The following is a 20,637-nucleotide window of genomic DNA, read 5'->3' on the forward strand; positions in this document are numbered from 1 at the left end:
CATCACCAAGTCCACGCTCTCTCAAACCAAACTGAAACAAGACACAATGCAAAAAGTATCTCCAGTCCATAACAATCACTCAAATTCCACTAGTTTTCTTCTTTAAAGGCTTGCCAGCATATCTTTCCCTTAGAAGATGAGGGTAGGAGAGAGTTTGTTTGAATACCATCATAAAATGAAATAATTTCTATTTAGAAAGACTCTGAGAGGACACAACAGATTTCATTAGCAATTGAAGTGAGAGACATCAGTGCAGGTGTTTGTGCTCACAAGTAGGCCTTCTTCCCCGGATCCCATTAGTGCCAGCAGCAAGCATAAAGCCGTAGGTACTATCCTTACTGTCTCTCTTCCTCCCCCCTTCTTTTTCTTTCTCTCTCTTTTTTTTCCTCTCTTTTTTTTCTGAGTGCACTTGCAGATAAATGCCAGTCATTTGGCCAGGGCTAACTCACAGAAGGTACAGCAGGCACAGATGGTACTAATGCATAAATGTAATCTAGCAAAAGGATGCCAACACCAACCCAGAAAAGGTTCCAAATAACTGCAGTGCACTTACAGGAATACAGTGATTGGCAAGGTGAAAGCTGAGATTTGCAAGAGCTTACTGTTCCCAAATCAACAATAGAAATTCTACAACAAATGAGTATATTTATTTATTAATTTATAAAATGCACTTATTTATTAATTTATAAAATGTACTTAATACCAAGATCTCTGGGAATATGTATAAAACTCACCAAAACTCAAACTCATTATACAAATTATACTGATCAAAGTAAAAGAAGGGAAAAGGGAAAGGTGGATATTAAAAACAATACAAAAAGTGGCACCAAATGCTCATTCCCCAGTGCGTCTCTGCAAGGCTCCTAAGAGGAAAGACAGGCAGCACAGAGGTGCTCAAAGTCATGAGACCCAGACAGTGGCAAAGCACTGACGGAAGCAAATCCCATGTGGATTGCTCTGTAGACCAAATATACCCTATCCTTTCTCAGGATTCAGAACATAAAAAGACCCATACCAAATCCTTTTTCAAGTAGCAACTGCTAATGTGCACTTAGGAAAAATGTATAGGGAAGAAGATAAACACAGTCTGAATATCCCCATGGGATACTTTTCCTAGCTTCTGGAGAATGTTAGCATCTCCAATAACCAGATCCATGGCAGTCATTTCCAATGAGGAAAAAACATATTTCAAAAATAAGGACCTTACCCCATGTACCTACTCCAGTCCACAAGAAGGAAGAGAAAGAGTGCAAGTTTGGAAGAACTTGAGCAGTATCTCTTTGCAGTTCACGCATGCTACAGGCTGCCAGCACAACTTGTGATGGGCCAACTGCTCTGCAGTCCTGAAAGGTAGACCATGGCGGACACCACACTGTCGTAACAGAGGCTGAGGACCAGCTTCTAATTGTGTTGCCATGAGCTTTACACTACTGACTCTAAAGGAACCACTCCTGATTTTCAGTAACAGACATGAGACTGAAAGCAGTGCCTAAAAACGAACAAGAGACAACAACCAGGGCATTACTACATCTGAGTGAATTGCTAGTGAATACCTTGCCAGATGGAAGGACGGAGTACTGCTAGCCATCAAGATAACCCATGACAGAAGGATTCCTAAATTACAGATCTCTTGTGCAAGGAGCACTGCACAAACCCACTGCATATGTACTGCCCATCTTGTCTTCTCTGCTTGAATAACTTTTTGTATGAGCTGAACTCAGATTGTTCACTTTCATCTAAGATAGTAACAGTTACTTAATTCTTCTCTGCAATCTTTCCAAAAAGGGATCTTAGCTCTCAAGTGACAAATCCATTCTCTACTGCCTTTTTGCCACATACTGGGGTTAATAGCCTACAGAGAGGACACAGAGCTCAGTTTGATGGGGCAGTACTGTGGTTTCAGAAGTGCTGCTCTGTATGGCATGCCCTATTGGTTTTATTGGCCATGAAAGAAGCCCCTTCTCCTAGTTATCTATTTTCAGAAAAAGACCAACCCAAGAGCATAAATGCAATATTAATTCTTCAGTGGCTTCAAAGAAAAATAAAAAATAGAAAACAAAACCAAAACAAAGTGAGGTATTTGGCAAAGAGCATCTAATGGACCATGTCCTGCCCTGGCTCTTTGTGCAGAATTTGCAAGAGCAAGATAGGGGGAGTTATGTATCTCTTCCTGAAACCATGGTCAAAGATAGAGTTTCTACCCAAAGTAATACTAACAACAATAACACTAAATTAGCATAGTTAAATATACCTGAAATACAATTAATATATATCTTTGTAAATCAAGTACAAGGCAGACAGACTAACAGAGATGAGTATGAATATAAATCAGCTTTGTAGAATCTTCTCTAATAATCCAGAAGATCTAAATCAGATGTGGAACAGGTCACAGGAGACGACACATTCTGTGGTCATTTTAATTATGGCTTCATGTGAGAGTTTGTCTTTCAGGAAGGATTTAGGCTTTGTTCCAAGGTAGAGGATTCTAGAGCTGCTGCTTCCAACATTGCTCTGAACAGAGAAGATGGAGGGGGGGGAGGGAAAGAGGTGTCCAGATACCTGTGAAGTTTATGATTAACTAATCCATTTGAATTAAAACAAAAGCCTAATAATGTGCTGTGGGGTTTTGTCTGCAGGAAGGAGGGTTGACTCACTGTCATGTTCATTGTACCAGGGAAGCGGACACGGGCAGAGGGGTGGGGAAAATAGTTTGGCGTTCAGATTCCTTACCGGGCCCAGTCGCCAATGTCATTAATGCTGCATTCATTATCACTGCAAAGAATCCAGCTATCAGATATCACTGTAAAGGCTTTGGTTTGTGAAGTGACAGCTGGATCACAGTGGCATCTAGAGGGCTGTTTCACACAATATCAGTGCAGGCATTTGTGTGGCAGAGTGAGATTCCTGCTGAGGCCCTGTCTTCCCATCTACAGAGCAGTCTCAATCTACGCAGTCAGAACTGGTAAAGCCGCACTCTGTGCCCTGCTGGGGGGATTTCTAGCCTGCCTCTAAAGAGAATTCATTCAAATCCTGTGTACATTTTCATATAGTTCACATTTTTCTATGGAATTTCTTCAGGAGAATTCTTTTCCCACAATAACTGCATGATATTTATTTTAAAATGATTTACATAGCGTGATCATCGTGCTGTGTAGCTGGGGTGCCTTCTCTCATTACAAATAATTAGCATGTGCCAGTCAGAGGCTGTAAAATCAAATGGTCTAGCCTTTTAGCTGGTGGATGAATTCCATGTTATTGCTGTGCTATGAGCTGAGAACTTGACCCATGGATGACTTACATCCATGATGATTTTAGAGCAGCTGGTTCTTAGGTGTACGAGCCATCTGAAGATGAAGGGGTCTCTTCGGAAAAGATGGGGTAGAGAAGTAAATCAAGAAGAGGAGACTAGGAATTATTTCTAGAGAAAGGAGATTTTAGGAGAGGCTTGAAGGAAACTTTATTATGTTGAAGGCATGGTACCAGAGGAAAGGAGTTCACAGACAATGGTTCTTGTGACAGTCATGGTATATCTGTTATTGTGTCTACATTTCAGAGAAAGATAAACTGCATGCTTCCTTGTTTGAGTAGTTGCACGCAGGGGAGGAAGGAAGAATAATTGAGATTTCTTGACTTTTGCTTTGGAGATGCTATCACTATGAACTTTATATTTCTGCAGTTTCTTTTACTTTTGAACTTCGTTTTTTTTAAAAAACCCCACAAACTCCAGATTTCGATGTCTACTGGTTTCATTGGGCTTCAAATTGTGTTCCTTCTCTGATTTTACAAGGGTAAGAATTTTCTGCATGTAGTAGCGATCTCTCTCCCCTGCCATGACCCTCTTCCCCCTCCCAAAAAAAGAAGATACAGAGGATTCGAGGAATCATTTAGGATGCTAACATTTGGCACTAAAGATCGGGCCTGCTGTCAGTTTGGCTTGAATCCTCCCAGAATATAAATGGGGTCCCCAGTAATACTTACTCCTGGCAGGGATTAATCTCAGAGAATTTTAGAGGCATTCAAAGATAAAAAAAACAGTTCTCAGAGAAAACACCTCTCCTTCAGCAGCCCCCTCAGTGGTGTGAGTGTACCACAGAAATACAAGGAAGAACCCTGGAAGTTCCACCTGGGAATGAGTCCTAGAAGCCCGTCCCTCAGCTTTCTCTCTCAAGGAGAGGGAACTTTCCCCATGACAACTCAGCCTATCAGTCCCAGAAGGAAGCACAGGAGAGGAAGTGTCCTGCTCATCCCACCCCTTTGAATGAACGTCAGCACCACGTTAGGTGTCTGTTTGGATGGCTGCCAGGATAGAGATCACTTTCCCTCTGGCAGTGAGAATAAACTTGGTCTGCTTTCCATGGCCTAATTAAATCTGAAGGAGAAGAGCCCTCCATTGGCAGGCACTTGCAATGGGACTGCAATAATGTGTCCTTCAGAATAGAAGGGTCAAACCTTCCCAGGCCCTGTGTATTTCCATGGAGGCAACGGTGCTCCAAGTAAGGCAGGCTTAGTGCTGAGGGGCAGATGGAGAGAGCTGGGACCCTCGCTCCAAAGAATCTGTGATAGAGAAACAGGGACTCTCCAGGCCATTTCCACATCCTTTCCTTTTGCATAAGCAATGCTTGCCTTGTTTGAGGAAAACAACAAACTCCTGCCCTCTAGAGACAGGAGACCTCCAGCTCTGCTGAATAAAATATTTGCCACAACCTCCTTTTGAAGCAGATGCTACAAATGCATACAGTTTTATTCTCCCCTAAGGCCCACACAACCAGCTCAGCAGCATATCGTCCTCTCTTCTCCCAGACCTGGAAGGCCAACTCGCAGGAGAAGCAGCTTGTCATAACCACTCTTTTTCAAGGCAGTAGATTATTTGGAGAACTGCTGAATAAAGCAGTCACAGAGAATATGGTGAAAGAAGATAAATCCCTCCCTTGTTCATTACCAAAGCCTGTCTGGGCAGGAAGGCAAATGCTGACACTGTAGTGACCACCTCTTTCTTTTCTTTCTTTCCCTGGCTGCCTGCATAGCTCTGCAATCCACTCCCCTTCTTGTCCTTCTCTGACAACTGGTCAGCACAGGAACTGCCTCTCTGTTAAAAATTACAGGGTGACTAGCACTCAGAGACAAAAGCACAGTGCGGATCATAAGAATAATCCTTGCTCTTTCACTTGCTTGATGCAGCCCACGGAGCACAGGAAGGTGAAGATCCAGGCATGTAGCCACACGGCACATGTGCTGTTCCTGTATGACTTAATTAGCAGTAGTTGGATGTGGACTGAGATGTTCAGATTCTTCTGTGGAAGCTTTCATTGGAATTACAAGGGTGGAAAAATAGTTTTGGAAGTCTGCTCCTGCCTGGATCTTTGGTCCCAAGTACAGGGAGTCTTGGCAGTAGCACTCCTTTCAGTGCCATGCAGCATATTGAGCTACAAAATCTTTTCAGGCCTTGCTTTTCACAAGGTTACACCACTGGCAAACATGCATTTTGAAGAATTTATTCGCTGTAGCAACTGTGCTGAAATGTCCATATGTCCAGTTACAAAATAAGCGTTATTAGTGAGGTGAAAAGCTGTTCATAATAGCATTTTCCCAAAGCTGCCAGTGTACTAAAAGCACTACAGATAATGCCCCTGATTCCAAGTACTTTAATTTACATCTGAGCAAAGTGTGTACAAAGTGGATACCAAGCCCTGCTGATGAGAACAGCAGCATTTTATAGTGCACACACCTGGTTTGCAGCAGTGAATTTTTGCTCTAGATTTTCAATCCATTTCAACATGACATTTACCAAAACACATGCCTAAGTCACATGTACTTAAAAGAAATGCCCCCAAACCCAGAATTTAGCAACTTTACTGAATCAGGACCATGTCAGATATAAGATGTAAATGGATTTAAAATACCCATAGGGCTAAATTAATGTTTACTACATAGCATTTATATTAAGGTAACAGTTTGAGGTAGATGACTACAACTGAACTGCATGTTTTCCTGCAAGAAATATTGTTCTGACATAGCAGCTACAGACTCTTGGCCATCCATTATGCATTTTATATATTTAAGCAGCATCTTTAAAAAATCTACTTTGAACCTATTACTGGCAATTTTATATGTTGGTCTGTACTCTTGGTGCTGAAAGAAGGGAACAATCTTTTAAAATAAATTGGTCCTGTACTTTTTTTTTTTTTTTTTTTGTACTTTACTCCTCCTTTTCCTTGCTGCCTCTCACCTGGAGCAGGACCACGGGATGAAAAGTGGGTATGAAGTCAGACTCATCCTATTGCGGTAGCTGTAATTGTGCAGGCAGATTATCATCAAAGCAATCAGATGCTACTAGTTTTCATTCTGAAACTATGTTTCTTTAGATTCGTATATGTGACTTTTGAAAGACTACAGGACTGTTACGTTGCTTGAAGAGATCACAAGATTCACACACACACACACATGCTAAGGAGACTAGATTACATAAAAATGAGGATAATAAACAAGTTATATGCCTTTCCAGTTATCGCAAGTGACTGGAAAAAATTGCTAGTTTGAAAAAAAAAATCCTTTTTAGGGAAAAATATATAGCACCATTCATCTGTATTTTGTTTCTCTTTGCTATATGGTTGTTCTTTTAGATGGATTTTGAGTCCACCCAGTATTGCTCTCAATGTTCAGAGCTTACCTTATCTTAGTCAGACCTTTAAGCCATCAATTAACTAATTTTGGGGAGCAGCCTTGGAAATGATCCTGATGTCTGCATCAGTAATAATGTGTTCTGTAGTAATAACGCCAGTTCACCATCACTCCTAGAAGAGATTCATTGCTGATTTATTCTGTGAAAAACGATGCTTCTGGCAGCGTACTGCACCAGAAGTCATCTTTTTCCAAGTACTAAATATCTACCACTGTAGCATGGTTCATGGACACTGAGCGGGACTTTTCTACTTGCAACTTGCGTAACTGCCTTATGGCAGTGCGTTATGATGGCAGTTGGCGCGTACGCAGCCACTGAAACAGGTTGTGGGTGTCTTCTGTGGATAATAATGCAACATGTGCAAGAGGAGGAAACTCTTTAACAACTTAAAATGCTTTTGCTTTATATAAAATAAACATGCTTGTGGCAGCACACATCTGCAAAGATGAGGTTTTAGCACTAAGAGCTTGGCTACAGAGCACAGGTTTCTGTCAACAAAAGCGTAAAGCAAATTCTTACAATGTTTTGAGTTTCCCCAATCTCTGGGGCAAGGGATTATCTGTTTGTCAGGGACAAAGAGGGAGAAGGAGAGAGAGTGGGAGAGGGAGAGGTGTCAGTTTAAGCCTTTGAATGCTTCCTAGTGCTGCACAAGACATGGGTGGTCAGCAGCCCCTCTCCAAAGTAAGCATGTAAATCGGCTATCTTTATTTTTAAAAAGATATATATATATAAACTTAACTTCAGTTGTATGCTCCAGCTTGACAATGGATATTTATGAGGTGAATGTAATATTAAAACGGTTATAGCAGTGAAATACATCCTGAGCGGGGGAGCTACTAAAGAAGTACAGGAATGTTAATGCCAGTAGAATTTTAATGCCCAGGAGATGGGGGCAAGGTGACACCAGCTCTAGTTAATGTTGCTTGTGCTGGCTACAGCAAGAGAAGATCAGAGATCTCAGTTCCTGAGTGCTGTAACACAGCAGGGCTTGGCTTCTCAAACCGACACAGGTACGTCCGTGTGGGCCGTTGTCTTGTTACCTCTCTCTGATGCCTGCATGCTCTGCAGTGGGATTTTTCCAGTAAGGAAACATCTACTGCCACTTAGCTCTTGCTAGAAGACTTTGAGGAAGGTGTTGCCAGTGCTGTCAGCTCAGCACCTAATTTGAATCCCTGCCGTTTCTGCTCCTTTAGAATGTCCTTTTGTTGTCATCATTGCATATTAGTCTGCAGGTCATGAGCACGTGTAGGAGTTTATTATGCCTGGTAAGCTCTGCATTGGGAGTTAATGATTCTAAAGAGGTTTGGAAAGCAGGAAATTGCCTGTTCTGTTGTATTACAGCAAAGAAGAAGAGGCTTACACAATCCAGTCCTTGATTGGAAAGGCTGCTGGGAAGAACCAGGCAGTCTCAATTTTGACCCCTTATAGAGAGGCAAACTGCTGGATGGGCCACAGGGAAACAAAACGTAACAATAAATAAAACTAAGTGAACCAGATTCCCATCTGATCATCCGAACTGCATCAGTGGTCTCAGCAGACTGTAGGGGAGAGCTGTAGCAAGAAGACAGCTTTCGGGAAGACAACAAATCTGGGCTAACAGGGATGAAGCCAGCACAGAGATGAAAGATGCTCTGATAATGCTATGAAGACAGGGGCAATATAAATGACACTTCTAAATACTTGCTTAGGAGTGACATTCCAAAATCTTCTCTTTCCCCATGGCGATGTGGGCATTGATCGATCGGACTGGAGGGCACAGAGCTCCTGTCTGCGGTACTAATGCACAAACCCCAGCAGGGTGCGTTGCCTTTACGGGGATTCTGCAGCTACAGGTAGAAGCACACCATTTTCAGCTTCTGCTGATATGCGAGTGACAAACAGTGGAGGATCTTGATCCTTCAAGACCCAAATGAAGCAATCTTTTATGAAATTGTATATTACATTATGTAATAGTAATGAAACAACCATTCTGGACAAACCACAGACTCTGGAAAATGCAGTTGTTCTTACCATAAGTTGGGTACTAAGCAATTCAGCAGTGTACAGGGAATGCTTTCCTACACAGTTACTCAGCATATTAGCGAAACAAGTCAAATGCAAAGACAACGCCTGCTTGTGTGACGAAGTACTTGAGAGCAGACAGTCCAGCACAGGCTGGGTGGATGGATGTCACAACCATTCCATCTCCAGCTTCCTTGATTTTACAGACAGCTTCATCTTCCCTTTCTGAATTACTGTGGAATACTGCAGGTGAGGCCAAACATACCAAAGGAAACAGTAGCCAGAGATAGTGGGTTGAGGGTGGTGTGTAAAGAACTGCATCTTATGACCTATGACTACCCAGCAGCAACAGCTGCTTAAACAGTAAGAGAATGATTTAAAGTCCTTTTTTTGAGTAAAGGATATTCTGTCCCTTCAGCTGTCTGTGTTAAACAGCTTATAGTTCTTATGTAGTATAAGCCTGTCAGTTCAGTGGCAACTGGAGGATGGTTGTGATGAAGCATCCACAGCCTCAAAGGGTATAAGATGTCACTGGAACCCTTGCTGTAACACTTGGAAGTTGATGCTGCATTCAGGGTTTTATACAGAGACCCTCGCTTCCTTCAACTGCTGCAGTCTTAGTCTGTGCAGCCTTTCAAGCAATTACACAGGGTAATGCGGGAGAGCCGTCCAGGCTTAAGGCAGTGAAACTCTCCCCAGCCAGTCAGGCCGCTACAAAGTTCCCATGCAGGTGCCCTCCAGCCCATGCCTAGGTTTGCAGTGCCGCCCTGCAGAACAGCATCAACAGCTTGGTGTGGGTGAAGGGCTACAATGAGCTTTGCCAGCCCGCGACCCCACTGTGACACTGCTAAGGTCACGTCAGCCTAAACAAATACAACACATACAATTTCCTTGATGACCAGTTGCGATCTTGTTATCATTTAAAATCTGTTACGGATCTTTGTTGGCTTTCATCTATTTCAATTTGCAAAGATCTAACAAGATTTATTAGTGGCCTCCAGAAAAATGCTGCCTTTTATTCTCACTCCTGTACAGTTTGAAAGACTCTGATGAGCGTTGTACCTTCTGTCTGTGCTACTCTGGGGGAAAAAATCCCAATGGACTGTTTTAAATGATTGACCAGGGAATAAAGTTTTATGGCTGTACATCTTTGCAGCTTGAAACCAAAAGTGCAGATGGTCTCTAGTTCACTTTTGAAAATGGACAGAAGCAAAAACTTATTTTACTCTCTGGATCACTCACGAAATACCCTGTTAATATTTGTGCAACGCTTTTAACATAGAAGGCCAGCTCTGGCAGTGTGGGGAGTGGGCAAGAGTCCTGAGAAGCCAGTGAACTTTCCTCCACTGATGACTGGTGCCTCTGAAGCGCCCAGTGTTACATTACAAATCTTTGGCAAGCAGTGCGTATTGGTTCACACATGCACACCCACAAATTAAAGTACTTTTCGTACCTGACTAGCCAACATCAACAGATGAGTTCCAAGCTTACAGCACAGTGCAGTCCAAAAGGCTTTCCACCTCCAAAATGCTGAGCGTATTGTTCCAGCAGAGCTCTTTTCACAGAAGGTCACGTTGGAAGAGGAAACTTGGCAGTTTCAGTAGGCGTCTCTTTGCTCTTTGGCTTTTTTTTTTGTGTGTGTGTGTGTGTGTGTGTGTGTGTGTGCGCGCATTGCCGTGTGAGGCTTCATTCTGCAGTCTACTGTCAGCGTCCACTTCCTTTGAAATGGCGTGTCTGGCAAGCAAGCACGTTTATCTTGATTGCCCCCTAAGTCAAAAAGAACTTCAGTAAGATTTTCAACAATGTAACAACTGGCTTCAGTGTAACATAGAAAATACTTCTTCTTGGGTAAAATGCCTCAGCCTTAGATCTCTCTCTCTCTCTCTCTTTTTTTTTTTTAATAATTGCCATATTCTTCTCCTGCAGTACCTGCAGTACATCTTTTGGCACTTTAGAATTATGTTTATTTTTTCCTGCTCAGTCTGGTGCATTGAGATAACTCCCATATCCCACAGGAAGATCACGGAACGCTTGCATAACTCATGTTTTAATTACTCTAGCCCTAAAAACACCTATTCAGTTCAATTTTATACTGACTACATGTTGGTAGTGTTAAGGTTTATGATCCAGTGATTTACAAGGCATGATACATCTGAATTCAAATTGGTTGTATTGACTGTTTAATTGAGTACGAGGACATGAGTGTAACATTAAGTCCCCAAACTGGCTGATCACGGTAATGTTGCTTGGATGGTAATTCATCAGTTTTGCTAGTTTCATAGCACAAGCATCTTTTAATTCTGCCATCCAAAAATACACTGATGAGTCTATTTTTTAGCAAATGGTGCTTCTAGCTAAGTAAATAGTGCTTTTAGTAAAGTTTTGATTAGTCAGGATAAAAACAGAGTATTCTGTTTCCAAGAGCTGATCTTAATGATGAAAAAAATGTCACCACATAGGAAGTTTTGAGTTAGTGTAGGGAAGCAACTTACACACTTGTAACTGATTTGCCTAAAAGCAGCTTGCTCTAGGACAGCAACGTTGATTACAACACACACAATCTGATTTTCAGTTGAGGTGTACTTGCAATCCATATTGGCTTGATACAGAGCAATTAATGTTTAACAGATCTGAAAATTACTTTTCTGTCTTCGGTCTACTTCAGTTTGGCCCATCTATAATGTGGACAGTTTAACATCATCATCTCCCTTGTATTACTTTGTTTGTATATGTTGTTATTACCCAGTATTGACAGCACAGGGAATTTTGGTAGTCAGTATTTGTTAGGTGCTTTGAGATCCACCAGTTAGTGGTGCCTTATAGATACTAAATCAATGTTTGGGCACCATTAGAATATTTAGCTGACCTCTAGCAAAAATGAGAGAAATATTCCCTCCAAATTCACAGTGCAGCTTTGTGGAAGCTCCTCTAACCTGCTTGGCCCTTGAATACCGAGAGGCTGAAAGAGAACTGAAACTGGAGCAGACTGTGTTACACGAATATAATTGCTTTGAGGCCTTCGCTTACTCCAAGCCCCTCCTTCTCTCAGTTTAATGTCAGTACAGACCGAGAGCCTTCCTGTGCTTTCCATGTCCCACCGTGTCTCACAGAGGAAGACAGCGTCAGGGGCTTCAAGTGAGGGGATTCTCCAGGCCAGTAGTAGGCAGGGTTTGTAGTAGGTGCATCAGGCTTGTAAATCTGCCCAGTGGCTTGGTTAAATGAGCAGGGGTCTGATGACCAAACAATTTCTTCCTTTTCTCTTTTTTTCCCCCATGATTCCTTGAAAGAGGAGACAGGAGGTAGATAGCACAGGAGATGAGTAGGGAACCATAATGGAGATTACTCATTTTACTTTCAAGAGTCTGTTCATTCCTGGCATCTCTACTGGTACTGTTCCTCTAGAATCACTCTTTCTAGAGGGAAAAACTCTCTAAGCCAGCATGTAGGGAAAGAATTACATACACAAATCAAACCGGGGCAAATTGAGAGCAGGAGAGAGGCTTGCTGATAAATATATGTATCTTATTTTTACTAACAAATAACAATAATTAAAGTATATATAGCAATTGTGCAAGTTTAATTGCAAGAGAGTGATGAGAGTTCGAAGCCCTTTATATTGGCTTTAATGCTTTCTCTTTAATACATTTCATGTGTAGGTGCTGTGAAACCACACACCTTGTCACACTGCATTACCGAAATGCAAAAGCTGTTCTCCGCTAGGCTGGCATGCAGTGTTTGCTGTTATGCAAATGACAGTACAGCGTTCCTGACCTTCTGATTAATTAGCACTTTCAGTGTGTTTTCCAACATCCTGATTTCAGCTCTGTCTTCTGTGACTATCATATTGTTCACAAAAGATGGCTTATTATACAGGAGGCTTTGTTTCCATTTGAAATTTCATATCAGCCAGGTTTTTTAAATAAGAAAACTTAGACAAAGTAAAGTTGCCACTGCAGATATTAAGAAAAGTTAGAACTCTCTGAATATCAAGTATATCAAATATACTTGCTAACTTGATACTTACGGATTTAACTCAGAGCTCGGCCTCCAAGAAGCCTTCTGCTCAAGCCGGGCTGTTGTCGCTCGAGCTGAAGGAGTGACTAAAACTCCTCTGTAGTTAGTACCTACCACTTCCTTCTGCACACTGCGGCAAAGCAGAGGCAGTGGCCCGGGGCGTCTGCCCGGCTGCTTTGCTTAGCAGCCTTTCTTTGCAGGCATGCCTGCCAAATACAAAAATAATGCTACATTTATGGTAGGTCACACACATATATAACATATATGTACCTATGGGGGTATACATGTAAGTATAGATGTAATATACATAATTCTCTTTCTTTTGTTTCATTACATTTCATTACTTGAAAGCAGTCTGAGGAAATGCTCTAGTTGAAACTGTTTGGTATAAACTACTGAAAGAGAAAATGTTATGAAGCTTTAAGGTAGAAGAAAAATCACAACAGGTTCTTCTAGCAACCTTTTAACTATTTCTAGACGCTGGCAGAGAACACGTGTTTAGAATAAAACAAGAGTACGTTTTTCTTCGTTCCAGTAAAATCTATCCCCTATAACTCAATAAGAAATCACTTTTAAATTTTATTTTTACATTTCACAATTTCCAGATTGATTTTGAAACAGGTTTGTGTTCTCTTTCCTCCCGACTTCCCCCTCTGCTACTGTTGAAAAATCACCAGCAACACACGGTCAGCTGTTAGAAGGTGCTGGTCACTCCAAACGTCCAGGGCACATCTGAGAAGGCCTGAAGAGCAGAGCAGGGCACAGTGCTACAGACCTGCCGCATCTCCACTTGCCCTGGGGCGGAGAGCACAGAGCACAGGGAGCAGCCTGGACCACAGACCGGTGCTGCAGCTCTGTGCAGACTTTACTGTGGTAGAACTTATAGATTTGCAGGAACATTCATGCTTGTGCTACCTGATGGGATCCCAGCAAGGGCAGAGGTAGAAACCTAAGCTCCCTTCAGGAATAAGATTTCAAGGTGGAAATTTCTGCCTTGTTTTCTATACCTGTCTCTTCAATTAGAAATTCCTCCTATGGCCACAGGATGCTGTTTTCCCTAGAATTAAGGAACTAGTTTGTATCTGTCATAGAGTCAATTAATACGGTTTTCCTAAGAGCTAAAAACAACACCCCACCTTAATATATTGCACTTAACTGACTTGCTGCAGTCAGGTCTAGAAGAACATATTTTACTTTCAGTGATCATTCTAGACCTCGGGTAAAGTGTTCGGCCACTCAACTGCCTTCTAAATGAAAACTGAATGCAAATACCAAAATGATTAATAGTCAAATCATTTGTCCAAAATTTGTGTAAATTCATGCACTGGTAACTATGTTTAAAGAACTGTGAGAAAGCTACAAACAAAAGCAGAGCTTTTGTAATGAAGGGTAAATTGCAATATTAATTGCATCATCTGAGACACACAGGGACTCTCTTGTTAGCTGTGTTCTGCAAATGTTTGGTGATGTCTTGTTTTTGCATATGTGGTATCACACTTGGATGTAAACATCCTTGCTGCCGTTGTTTAACGTTAGCTTTGTTGTCAGAAGGGCTTGAGTTGCACAGTTTTTGGTTTTTATGTTCCAGAAATACTTTGCTTCTACCACCAAGAATTAATTTTGATACATTCATTTCAGAAAAGCAAATGTAAAGGCACGTAAAGCTGTGCCGTGCCTTTATGCTTTGTCTTTAATGGAATCTCTTAGCACTCCTGGTTTATCTCTCTGCATCTCCTCTGCATTTATAATCCAAATGGGAGCAGTTAGAAGTTACTACAATTACTCCATCCCTGTATTCACCACCTTTATATTTATTATATAGTTGATAGGAGGTAGGATCATTAGAAAAGAATTTGAAAAGAAATCCTCGATCCGCCCTGCATTGTGTACTTCCTCCTGCATTCGATTTAGAGAACGCGGCTCCTTTCATGCCACCCAAGGGCAGACGCCTATTGAGACTTGCTATAGTAATGCCAAGTAACACTGTACGTTATCTCCCTCCACTATTACTGATAAAACATTTGGATCACATTGAATGAATGAAGGTAATACAGAATTCAGGCCTAATTCCTTTTGATAATGCTACAGTCTCTTATGTTAAATAAGAAAGCAGTGATTTCCTCCCCCTCCCCCCCACAACATATATCTTTAAAAAGAAAAAGCACTCAAAGCCTAAGCACTTCTGTCTACTCCCAAACTAGCACAATTTGCTTGGGATCATCTTTTAAGGTTCTCTTTAAGTTGCTTCATGGACACTAGAATTTATTAGAAGTACTCGGGTAGGAAGTAAAAGGAACAGAGAAACGAAAATATACTCTACTTCCTTCCTTTCTTCCTACTTACTCCCAGAAAAGACTTGCAACATCAGTTAACTACGTAGACTTTCAAGTAAAATCCTTCTAAACTTTGTGAAACCAATACACTTACTTATCTTTGAAAATTTCCCTCCACCTCCGCACATATTTATATATCCGGCTACTGTGGAAATACTTGTGGTTAATGTGCTCAAAGGAGGAGAATTCGGGCTCAGCTGCCGTAAGGGACTGTGCGTATCCAGTTCATACAGCGAGCCGCACCACTCACTCAGGCACGCGCAGGTAACGCCATCCCATGCTGAGTGAGTCATCTTACGGACTCCTCACTGCCCATCCGGACCGTGATTTTGTATTACACAGCCCACTCAAATGGAAAGACTTTGTAATTAAGAAAGATCCTCAAGACAAAACATTTAACAAAGATTAGTACACGCTAATTGTAACAGACGCATTTTCAGTCTCCTTAATATTTCAGAGAGAGACTTTGGAGAATTACTTTCTCCATGTAGAAAAGTCCTGAAGAGAAGCTCGGTATAGGCTCTCTTTTCCATCACAGAAAGCAAAGGTAATGCTGCTTTGCCCGGGAGAGCTGTTTACAGAGAGGAGTGATTCTGTTGAGACCACAGTGCACTTCAATTATCAATTTGGAGTCTGAACATTCAATAAGCTCCAAAAAAAGAATTGATATATTTTCAGTGATTATCCCTAGTTAATAAAAGGGGTAATGATTTTCACTACAGGATTTGTTTCACATTCAGCTACACTAAAAACAGTCAAAATTCATCGAGACCCGCTTTTGGAAGAATGGTATTCTCAGATACACCACCATGAGAAACCACTTTTCCTTTCGGTGCACAGAGATTTTAGAACCTACGAAACCCAGTTTATAGATGCAGAGCCCTGTTTATTGCTAATGAAATACAATTTCAAAGCAGGAGCAGCAGCAGCAGTTCTGCCAACTGGCAATCGCGTCCATCTGCACTGTACTGCGTGAGGATTCTGCTTAGGGGAGATCCTTGGGGAGGTCTCTGTCTTTGCTGCGATCTTCCTTCGCTGCGTTTACAACAGGAGCAAATGCTTGGGTTTGAATCGGCGACCGACAGTTATTGAGAACTTCAAATTTGTAAATTATCCTCACAAAAGACCTAAGAGTGTTCAAATGTGTCTTGTGTGTCATCACTGCTTTCATAACATCATAAATTTGTAAATCAGATGCAGTGCCTTGCTCTGCGTAATTCCCATTAACTCTTAAAATGTTTGTCTTGCATATGTTATTTTCACAAACATCTGAATTTAAATCACAGTCTTTATTTAGCATGTAAAGTTCAGCATTTGAAAGTATTGGTTGGTATTTATTACTTCACCCACCAATAAGAGCTTCTCTCTTTCTTCACCCCTCAGGGCCGATGTATTAACTTCACCAGAGTTCAATCTCAGTAAAGGAGGAGAAGAGGATACAAGGAGAAAATACAGCCACATTGCCACTTCTCAACCAGCCAAAGACAACTCAGCACTTCCTTGAATTTCTTGGATCATCTTCAAGCCTGAGCTTAGAAGGTTTTTCCATTCCCCACGTACAGGAGCCAGCAGCACTGTACCAAGCTCTTGTGTTTTACCACGTTACGTTAATGCCCTGTGATTTGCAGCAGTGACAAGAAGAGAAGCATTGATTTGCATGCTACGCTTCTATGGAATACACAGCACGCATGTGCGAGGGAGAATAAAGACAACCAAAGACGCTAATTTTTTTAATTATTTTTTAAGGACTACAGATTCTCAGGATGCAATGTGCTTTTAGCGGAGATGCAAAGTTTCTCAGATGCAAAGATGGCACGTGTTATTTAAATAAGGACTATTAGCCATAGGCGAAGGATAAAAATTCCCACCAGGCTAAGCAAATGCAAGAGTTCACTGCCTTACAGCGATGTCAGATCACAAAATCCTTCTGAGTCTCCCATCACATCGTGCCTTACGGGAACCTTCTGACTGGAAATCTTGTCATTCTAACACTGAAAAGTGCACACGCATGACAAAATGTAGACAGGGTGCCTCAAGGTATTGGTAGCAAGCAAGACTTTGCCCTTTAGTTTCTGAAGACACCTTTCTTTCATTATGCACCCGGGACAGGAAGAAAATTAATAGAGCGTTATTCCACAGGAAGACAGCCTGTAACCAGAGATCTTGAGCAGAGTTTGAGGGACTGATGCTTCAAGACCTTGACACTGTGGCTGGTGGTTTTTTCCCCTTTCCTGCATTCAAAGTTCAGTAGCGCATAAAACATCATCATCTATAAACATACCTAGCAGTAGTAGGCTTATGTATTATTTTTTTAGATTAAAAAAAGCAGTAGCCACTAAGCTGGTATCTCAGGGTTTTTTCCCCCCCCTAAATCTCCAAGGGCTCTTCAGCGTCACAAGCCAGCAACTCTCTTTGCATGAGAATTTCAAAGTTTAATTAATATAATTAAAGGCAACAGCAAGCAGCAGCCTGTGAAGATTTTGCTCATCTTTTTTATGCCTTTTGACATTGAATGACCTATTACTGTATGTGCATTACTTGGTTTTCGAGGGGGCATTGAGCATTGGTTGAGATTCAGCAGTGGAAAAAGACCTCCTTCCATCAATTTAGAAATTAAATTTACAGGAGCGCTGGCCATCACAAAACATTGACAATGTATGTATTATAATTTTTTAGAAAAACCAGTGTCGTGTCACGTCGACGATGCCAAATTATGTTAGCGTGAGCGGAAACACTGTGGGGGAGGAAGGAGGGAGCAGCTGAAGAAAAAGGCTCAAATGATCCAGTCACTTTCGATACTGTACTTCAGATGCAAAATGGATATTCGAGTCGAAACCTGACAAAGCGCGCCTGCTTTGATGGGAACTGGTATAGACAATGACCAGTGGCTGGGTCAGTGGGATGTCTCTCTGCGAGCAGGGAGGCTTATCAAATGACACTAAAAATAAGTTCAACAACCATCACATTTGAGGGGAAAAGGCGAACATTTCACATTTGGTGGGCATGAATGTGTGCAAGATGGAAAGAGCAATGCGAAGTGTCCTGGTCTAATTATCTCCTTTGTGCTCTTCATTGAAATTGCAAGGGACATAAATAATTCTTTTGGTCGATGTCCAAATTCGTGGCACTGCCCAAAGAAGCCTTTACATATATCCACTCGCTTACATCTTTTGCTTGAGTTTATTTATGTCACTGGTAGCTTCATCAACAACATGTGAGCACATTAGACTATAAATAAAATAATTACCCAAGTTTCTGTGATCATTTCATCGTCTTCTTTCCCCCCTGCATCTTCTTCACAAGTTAAGCCTTAATTTTGCCAGCTACACAGTCTCCCTCACTACCAGCTTCAACCGACAGACCACCTTCTCGTGGCACCATGTGGTACACCAAGAAAGCATGTCAGTGCCTAACTCAGGGGCTTCTGACTGTTCTACGATTATTTAAAACACATCAGACATGCTGGTACGTACAATATGTAGCATTAGTAATGTAAATAGAACAATAAAGCGCCCAAAGAGATCGCTATTACATCTAGCGTAATTCCAGCTTTGATTCCATTGGCCTTTGGTCTGGAGCAGTTTCAAGCCTGTGTGTACCAAAGGCAGATTTTATTCATGCAGACCAACCATCAGCACATCTTTGGGTTATTTCAAGCCATTGATTAAACCTCTGGGTATCGTCCAGCTTAACTCAAGACGGAGAACCAAATGCTAAGTAGGTTTGCAAAGACCCAGGCGCTGCTCTGCAGCACTCTCAGGATCCTGAAGCGGCACAGGCAGAAACACTACACGCATCAGACAGCAAGTTCAAATAAACTCTCCTCTATTTGACTTATTTTCCCTCCATTTTTAACGTAAAGCCGCACTTCTTTTGAGAGAGCTGAGAAATTGTCAGCTTGTATTTCAAGCAGTGTGTTGCATAACACAGAAAAAACACGCAGATGAAGAGAAGATTTTTTCCTCACATATATCTGCTATCTCTCAAAGAATATTTGTAATGAATATAGCCTTAGAAATATAAACTCCTTGATAAGCTTTTGTTCTCTATAGCTGTCTTTACATATTCATTAAAAAACACTGTGGAATGTGCAATTTTTCATGGAGTGGTTGATACCAAGCAAGAACGTATTTCGGGTATCTACACTGATTTTCCCTTCTAATTGCATGATACTACATCACGTTACGCTTTTCATTTAATTGAAGATAGCACCCTAAGAGTTTTGTTATCATACAAAGTAGAATATCTGTCACTAATAATTTTGGGGGCAAGAGGCATAAGGTAATAATGGATTAAAATTCACTGATTTGAAATGACACAAAGTAAGATCTTTTTGGCAGGATAGCTTAAAATACTTCACAAAATATAATCAGTAGGTTTAAATAGTACGTGCAATACAGCAATTTCACAATTTAAAACCTTATATATCTCCTTCTGATAAGACCATGTCTGATAAATGTTTTTGTATCTATTTTACCCTGGATAACAAAAACAATATTGAAAAAATAAATGATCGAAAAGAGTGATCTAGAAAATTTCCTCCTCAGCAGTATGTAAAAAACCCACAGTCTGACACAGCTCTTTACGCTGCCTGCTGTTATTTCCATATCTTATTTCTAAGTCTAAAAAAATCCAGATACAGATGACAGCACATCCATAGGCATTAGGTGGTGTGATCCTCTGCGTGTTGGGCTGGTCTGAGTCGCCTCATCAGATGAGAACTCTCAAAAAATTACAAGAGAAGGAGTGTAAATTCAGAGTCTCCCCTCTCAAGAAGAAATCTGTTTTTCCAGGAACACGTGCTCTGCCTGGGTTTCCATTCCGGGTAAGACAAGTGGTTAGTTGTGAGGGCCCCAGTGAACAGAGCACAAGACTGTCATTCTACGGCAAGCACTAAAAATATACCCAAGTTTCCGTATATGTTGCATTATAGTTTGGATGCTTTAATCAGTACTTTGGAGGTCTGGGTTTCTAAAGAGAACAGGGTGTATGAAACATGTACTTTTTCTTCAAGACCAGAACTAGCTTGGTTATTTTATGTTGTAAACATGAAGATTAGCATAGAGCATAGAAAAGAACAAACCTAAAAAAATCCCACTGCATGGCAATTTAAAAAACAGCTACAGAGATAATAACAAGGATAACTTCTACCGAGTTGTACGTTATTTGACCGACCCGTAAACGTCCCATCTTGCCCAGACACTGAGCGCTCATTTGCTTCCATCGTAGCTGAATTACAAGTTCTGCCTCGATATCAGCCCTGGAAACGGTGACACTGTGGTCACCACGACAGCGTGCTTGCAACACGCTGCGGACGTGCAACGTGAGGCAAAGGGACCGCGGAGCACGGAGGTCAACTCCAGGGGACGAGACACGAAATCCAAGCAGATTTGTACACAGATGCTACCAGCTCCTCTGAAACCTGTTTCAGACACAGTATAACTGAGCAGAGAAAACCTGAAGTGTTGGGGAAGTGAAAAGTCGGTTTCACTGCCCTTATGCTAGATTCCCTAATAATCTTGGATGTCTGCGAATGCTGCTCGTTGGCAAGGCGTCTAAACAACACTGGGGGCTGGGTGACAAATAAACAGCGTTCCATAATAATCTCTC

The 20,637-nt window shown here is 41.5% G+C and overlaps 1 protein-coding gene and 1 long non-coding RNA gene across 5 annotated transcripts in view; one reads left to right on the top strand and one right to left on the bottom strand.

Annotated features, from left to right (window-relative positions):
* ANTXR2 (ANTXR cell adhesion molecule 2) overlaps positions 1-18,278 on the top strand; it is a 122,227-nt gene extending 103,949 nt beyond the window's left edge. Inside the window, exon 17 of the mRNA XM_062574346.1 lies at positions 16,411-18,278. Within this exon, the coding sequence (XP_062430330.1) occupies positions 16,411-16,449 (39 nt within the window). The 3' untranslated portion in view covers positions 16,450-18,278. The remainder of the gene's footprint in view (positions 1-16,410) is intronic.
* LOC134139664 (uncharacterized) overlaps positions 1-20,637 on the bottom strand; it is a 332,576-nt gene that overhangs the window by 52,316 nt on the left and 259,623 nt on the right. The window lies entirely within an intron of this gene.

Source organism: Rhea pennata, chromosome 4 (assembly GCF_028389875.1).
Source record: "Rhea pennata isolate bPtePen1 chromosome 4, bPtePen1.pri, whole genome shotgun sequence".
NCBI classification, from domain to species: Eukaryota; Metazoa; Chordata; class Aves; order Rheiformes; family Rheidae; genus Rhea; species Rhea pennata.